We start from the raw sequence: 7,311 nt of genomic DNA, 5'->3' as shown, positions 1-7,311 counted from the left end.
TATTTGAGAGATTACTTAATTGATGTTAACATAGGGGTTAATGATGTGACATTTTGTTGCACCATGTGACTAGGGGCAACCAAAACCCGGTGAATAATTTAGGACAAAAAAAGGAAATTGGGCACATTAAATGAAAAGGAAAGATTATATCCAATCATTTTCAAAATTTCAATTGTATAAATACTTTTTTAATTTATTTTTTCTCTGATGGGCAAAATTCGTCAACAAAGAAGGTTGGCAAATTTGTCAAGAAAATACGAAATCAGCCAACACATTCTCATTTCAGTTGCGTTGTCTACTCCACCATTTTCCATCTCTAATTCTCTACTCATTTCTTCCCTTTTTTTCTCTCTCCTCTTCTCTTCTTTCTGTTGCTCAAATTCTTGCATCTTGCAAAGTAGCAAGATTAGAGTGACAAAAAAAGAATTAAAAAATTACCCATTTCATTTTAGTCAACGCCCACTTCTCCACTCATTAGCTATCTTTTTCCCAAGATCTTGGAAAAAATAAATAAAAGAAAATTACAGAGCAATAATCATGGTAGTAGCAGGAACAACAAACGACGTCGTTCCAGTAGATTCAGGCCATGCTCGACTCAATCAACTTGGTTACAAACAAGAACTCAAGCGTGATCTCTCGTAATTTCAATTACTATTGCACTTTTCTATGAAACTTTATTGCATTTTATTTGGTGGGTTCAAATTAATTATTTAATGTGATATAAAAATATGTTTGCAGGGTGGTGTCGAATTTTGCAATCTCGTTCTCAATAATATCGATATTAACCGGAGTTACGACGTTGTATAATAATGGGTTGCAGTTCGGAGGACCGGCGGTGATGGTGTATGGATGGTTTATCGCGGGGTTGTTTACCATGTTTGTGGGTTTATCGATGGCAGAGATTTGTTCGTCTTATCCTACTTCTGGGGGGCTGTATTATTGGAGTGCTAAGCTTGCTGGTCCTTCTTGGGCTCCCTTTGCTTCTTGGCTCACCGGCTGGTAATTCTTTACACTTGTATTAAAAAACTATTAAAGTGTTGTACTTATAGTTTTCTAGTTTTTGTGGGGTTGTCGACTTCATAACGGTTATAATTGTATTTTTTTTAAGGATGGTTGGTGGGTGGGGTGGGTGGGGGAGTAAATCTAATCAAAAGTAACTTTTGAAAGAAATTCATGTATTGGTATTTATTATTGTTATTTTATTTTGGCAAATTAAGTATTGATTGATGGAAATCATTGGAATTTAATGTATCATGGTCCATCCTATGCATTTTTGTCGTCATAAAAGCTCGTATGTTCTCGTAAATGTTAACTAGCTTAATTGGTTAAGTCTCAAGGGATGAAACTTGAGATTGCATTTAGATATTGCCCTTTTTTGGCTACGTGAGGCCTATATGTGATTTTGTGGTGCTTTTTTCTGTCCAAAAGTTTATCAATTAATAGCAATGGCTTTGTCTTAAATAAGACGGAGTACCAATAACAGAACATGTTTAATCAATGAGGAATATTTGTGTACGTTATGTTTATATATGCATAAGAGTTAGCAAAGCTATTTTTGGTCAATGTTCAAATAGGGAATGATAGAAGAACTTGAGCTACTTTCTACAAATAGCTATTCTTGCCAAATTTGGCAATATTTAGTGGTGTAAGTCTTTGCTTCTGTCACTTGCATGGTTACGAAAGAGAAAGCTTAAGCATAATCTTTATCTGGACATTATAAGTGCAGACGTGCAGTAACTCTCAATGTCAATATACATCACTCTAATGTGCAGTGTAGAATTATTTTAATTCCCTTGTGTAGTTGTGTAGTAGTCTGTATATGTAGGGAAGACCGGCTAAGTACGGTTAAACAAAATCGCCACATTTACACTTCTAATCTTAATAATGGATGCATTGATTATAGAGGACAACATACTTATACTGTCCTGGTTATTTCTTCTAATTTATGGTTTCAGAGGAATTAGCTGTTTTATGATGTTCATGACTAATGTCATACTCACCTTAGATAAGCAGTTTTACAGGGCAATGAAATCATAGTTTAGTATAGTATAGTATGATCAATGGTGTATGTGTATCCTAACTCTATAAAGTTCATCATGATCCTATCTTAAACTTTCTGTTTCATTACTCGGATATGTTTCCCTTTAAAGTAGTAGTTAAATCATTAGGGCTTTTGTTTTTTTGTCATTGTTTTAATTGAATGTATTATATTTTCAAATTTATTACTCCATGAGTATATTTCATATTCATTACTCCAAGATAAAGAATGAATGTCACCTTTACATCTTGCAGGTTCAACATTGTTGGTCAGGTAATTCTAAGAATGATGCTCTGAATCTCAGATGGCTAAGCTAGAACACTCCATTTGCTATTAGATATTCAACGTTTTATGCAGTAAGGCTTTACCTTTGGTTATATCATCTTTCATTGGCAGTGGGCTGTCACAGCTAGTGTGGATTTCTCTCTGGCACAGCTGATTCAAGTTATTATTCTACTTAGCACTGGTGGGAAAAATGGCGGTGGTTATGAGGCATCGAAATATGTTGTAATTGGTTTCCATGGCGGAATTTTACTTTTGCACGCTATCTTGAACAGCCTTCCTATTTCATTGTTATCATTCTTGGGGCAGATTGCAGCAGCCTGGAATGTTGGAGGTATAATAATCTCCTCTATTATCAATGATTATTATGAAATGTTTTAGAATGTAGAAACCCCTATATTGGAGCATCAAATTTCTACATGATTGCCATTCTTATGAAATGTTCTTCTAGGTGTTGTTGTCCTTATGATTGCCATTCCCCTGGCTGCCAAGGAAAAAGCCAGTGCTGAGTTTGTTTTTACGCATTTCAACACTGATAATGGAAATGGTATCAGCAGTAGGCCTTATATCTTCCTTATTGGACTCCTGATGAGTCAATATACGCTGACAGGTTATGATGCATCTGCACATATGGTAAGGAGTATGTCCTTCCTTATAAAAGAGAAACTGATGTCAAGCATCATAGTCTTATGAGCATATAACCTGGTTTTATCTTTTGTTCCAATTACCACATTCACTGCCAATTAATGATCCAAAATAAGATAATTCTATTTGTTTTGCTTGTTTCAACAAGAAGAAAGTACAATAACTTTGAATTCTTACAGTAAATATGACAGTACTTTGAGTTACAGACAATTTGCGCTATAGCCTTTCTTTCAACTTTATACGAAAGCCAATATGGACACTAATTGCATAAACTTGTATTATACGTATTGTCTTTTCAACATTTTTCTCCTTATGGAAAATGGAAAATAGACACCATCTCTGCATACATTAACTTAATTCAACTTGAATGGCAGACAGAGGAAACTAAGGATGCAGATACGAATGGACCTAAAGGAATTATTAGTGCCATTGGTATATCAATAATCTTTGGTTGGGCTTACATCATTGGGATCACCTTTGCAGTCACTGATATTCCTTACCTTTTAAGTAGCGAAAATGATGCTGGCGGTTATGCCATAGCTCAAGTATTCTACCAAGCATTCAAGAGCAGATATGGAACTGGAATTGGAGGAATAATTTGCCTGTGCATAGTTGCTGTGGCCATATTTTTCTGTGGCATGAGTTCAGTTACCAGCAATTCTAGGTATACACTTTTCTTGATCATGAAAATTCTTTCTCCTGTTTTTATTAACCTGGATAGACGAAATCTCACAAAATCTAATATTTCTACCCAGAATGGCTTATGCATTCTCAAGAGATGGTGCCATGCCTTTTTCATCAGTATGGCATAAAGTGAACCACCAAGAAGTTCCTATCAATGCGGTGTGGATGTCTACTTTCATCTCCTTCTGCATGGCATTGACGGTATGCACTGAAAAATGTCCACGAATCTTTTAGTTAAAGTGCACATTAATAATATCAAGCTGAAATAATTTCTCTGACTAGAAAATATGCGTATTACATGCTCCTACTTATGCATTGACATGTTATGGACTTGCGATGATATCTTAATAATATAAAAGGTAGTTTGTGAATTGTGACAATATCTTAACAATAATAATGTTACTTTGTTTGTGTACTATGCATTAAGGGAGGAACTATCTTGAATGGCACAATGATCGTACACTTGCAATACCACTTTAGTCCAAAAAGAAGCTGTGAGAAATGAAATTAACAAATAATTCAGTGCATATTTTAAAAGTCTAAAAGATTCACCAGAAGGTTTTTTCCTTGAGTAAGAACATGATCTCAATGAATTCATACACTCTAAAGGATATTGATGAACTTCCTTGCTCTATCCTTCCCTTCTGGAAATAAATAAGCCAAGCCCTTAATCCAGCTTCATCAGCCATTAGATAAAACCTCTTGCACCTAAAACAGAAGCAAGACTTAAACAACAGAAAAAGAAAAAAAAAATTTGTTGAAAAATTATAAACTGGCAGGGTTATTTAGTAAATACAATAAAGTTAAAATACCTCAGTCACTCATACCTCAGCCAAGAGCTTGCTAGGCATGCCACTCTGCACACTTGCTAATGGACAGTATCAAAATTAATGATTGCATCTGAACCTATAAGGACAGAATTTCAGCCTTTCAAATCTTCAAAAGTAGGAATCCCTTTATTAACAACTTTCCAAGCAAACAGCATCCATCTTGAATTTTTTCGAATTCTGATAGCCTCATCCTAGGATTAGTTTTTATCAAGATAGTTCTGAGATCGAAAAAAGCATCTCCCAATCATACAGATTACAGAATAAGCACCTATATATCCTATATCTTAGGTATGCCATTATAGCATTTGCAGTAGTAAACTTAAGTTATTGTTATCACTTCAACTTTGCATTGTCTAGTTTCAGCACATATATAACCTGCAGCCATTATCTCTATGGTACTGTTGGACTTCAAGTTTAACTTGGCCCTATGCAACCATGTTTCACTTGCTTACCATAATCTCCTTCCATTTAAAATCATTACTTTGGACAAATCAGCAATAAAGTCTTGTGAAACTGCCTGTGTGATTGTGAAGAAACAAGTAAAAATCATATTAGTTTCAAGTAGAAAATGAAACTAAACAGACTGGTGGACTAGTAATTGGAATAATACATATTTATTACTGGCAGGAAGAATAATTTAGGTTAATGCTGTCTTGGTTGCGATGAATCACATGTTATACCAATGCTTTTTTACTGCCTCTCAAAATTCTTCAAACAGATTCAGAGTTTGATATAAGTGGTGGTCTGGTGATTGGAATCATATAAGTTTATTACTGGCAGGAAGAATAATTTAGGCTAATGCTGTCGTGGTTGCGATGGCTCACATGTTATATCAATATTTTTTACTGCCATTCAATATTCTTCAATCGTATTCAGAGTTTGATTACAGCTTTATGATGGGAGGGTAAGGGTAATACCCAACGTAGTGAAGGGCTGGGGTGGTGAAGGGTTACATAAAGTGGAATGGTTGAACAAAACCGCGTTAACCAAACAGGAAAGTTCAAATATACATAACAAAAAAGAAAATTCCTACACCTTCACTTTTACCTGGGATACGGAGAGAGGGGAATCTGGGGACCCTGTTGCAACCCACATTTTTGTCAAAACTCGAAAGGGAAACTCAATATCCACAAACAAATAAATTTCAAAAGAAAATAGTTCGGTCTCCTTGAATTTTCAACTGATTTTTTTATATGCCTTAAAGTGATTTTAAGTGCACCACCCCCCACCCCCTTCTTTCTACCCTGCTCCATCCGATCAATGTACTGATGTATCTATGAGCTTGAGATTATCATTCCTAGAAAATGTGATGCCACAAAAGCATGTTGATAAAAGGCTCTACTAGGGCTTACCTAGATCCATCACCAATTATATGAACCCTATTCCGCCTCATTCAAGTCTTCGTCTTCAGATAAAGCAACCTGGCACAGCTCTCCTCTTCCTCATTTCACTATATTTTTGCACATTGCCTCTAAGATTCCTATTGCACTTCAACCTATTGAAGCCACTGCTTTCAATTTGCTGTTTATATCCACAGTGAAAGTTATCCATGTCAGCACTTACCCCTTTTGCAGTATTGCATCATTATAGATCTCTTCCCTTTTAGTTTTGAAGTTCTGATCTGACACCATGATAGGAGATTCAGTTGAATTTTCCATTTTTTTGGCTACAATTTAAGTTCTAAAACTTGTAGTTAAATATGCTTTCACAGGAGTATAAACATTATAACTAGTTGGATGACTTATAAAGTGCTCATGCTGCATCCTAGTCCTTTTCCAAATTTATCAGTTGTAGGATTACTGGATTAGGCATGGTTTGTACATTAATGTAAAGTTGATAAGTATATTGTGTTTATGTTAAGGATTCAACTCTCTCTATGGCATGCTCATTGCTGTTTATCAGCTTCTGGCATTAGACTATAACATTAATAGCCAAAAAAAACCATGTGACTTTCAACTATTGCAGTACAACCACCATTCATTAATCTATTAATTGTTTGTTCTTTTTCTTTTCGTTTTGTCTTCTCCTCTGGCAGTCTCTTGGAAGCCTGGTGGCATTTGAAGCGATGGTATCAATAGCAACCATTGGGCTGTATATAGCTTATGCCTTGCCCATCTTCTTCAGAGTCACCTTGGCTCGCAATTCTTTCATCCCGGGACCTTTCAATCTGGGACGATATGGTATACTTGTTGGATGGATTGCTGTACTCTGGGTAATCACCATTTCTGTTTTGTTCTCCTTGCCTGTTGCCTATCCCATTGACACAGAGAACCTTAATTATACACCTGTGGCTGTCGGTGGTTTGTTGATCCTCACAGTTTCTTCATGGATTTTACGAGCAAGGCATTGGTTTACAGGTCCTATTACAAATATACTTAATTGATTCATGAATTGTGTTCTCTCTTTGTAATATGAATGACAACACAGTCTCAATTACTAGCAGGTTTATGTCTTCCTATGATAGTTTGATTTTGCCTCATTTACATTTTCTCTTATTTCTTTTCCCATCATCTTCATTGATAGGCCATAAGATTGGTTATAAATACTGTTCAACATCTTATATGTGAAAGCAGAAGATAACTTTGTAAGATATACTGTAAATCTATTTTTAGGTGACTAGTTTTTATTGGATTGGTCTGAAGACAGATGATTATTTTGTAGAACAATTTGCAGCACAATATAATGAAGTATATGCATCGTTGAGCTTGAGAACAAGCACAGGATTCATAAGCACCAAATTCAGCAAATAAACTGGTCTAATTGTCTCAATAACAAGTCAATATTGTGGCGCACATGTCTGAATGCGCAAACTAAAGTTTGACAGCCAAAACA

At 35.4% G+C, this 7,311-nt stretch overlaps 1 protein-coding gene across 1 annotated transcript; it reads left to right on the top strand.

The window, feature by feature from the left end:
• The first annotated feature begins 219 nt into the window (after window positions 1-219).
• LOC145604958 (amino-acid permease BAT1-like) lies at window positions 220-7,110 on the top strand. Its single transcript, XM_081660989.1, has 8 exons — window positions 220-638; window positions 739-999; window positions 2,293-2,311; window positions 2,435-2,654; window positions 2,772-2,953; window positions 3,340-3,629; window positions 3,721-3,850; window positions 6,515-7,110. Exons 1-8 carry the CDS (start codon window positions 538-540, stop codon window positions 6,860-6,862), a joined length of 1,551 nt encoding a protein of 516 aa, XP_081517115.1. The 5' UTR covers window positions 220-537; the 3' UTR covers window positions 6,863-7,110.
• Window positions 7,111-7,311: the final 201 nt, after the last annotated feature.

Source organism: Chenopodium album, chromosome 1, assembly GCF_948465745.1.
Source record: "Chenopodium album chromosome 1, dcCheAlbu1.1, whole genome shotgun sequence".
Lineage (NCBI taxonomy): Eukaryota > Viridiplantae > Streptophyta > Magnoliopsida > Caryophyllales > Amaranthaceae > Chenopodium > Chenopodium album.
The sequence above is the reverse complement of the archived record's forward strand: the minus strand, read 5'-3'. Positions and strand labels throughout refer to the sequence as shown.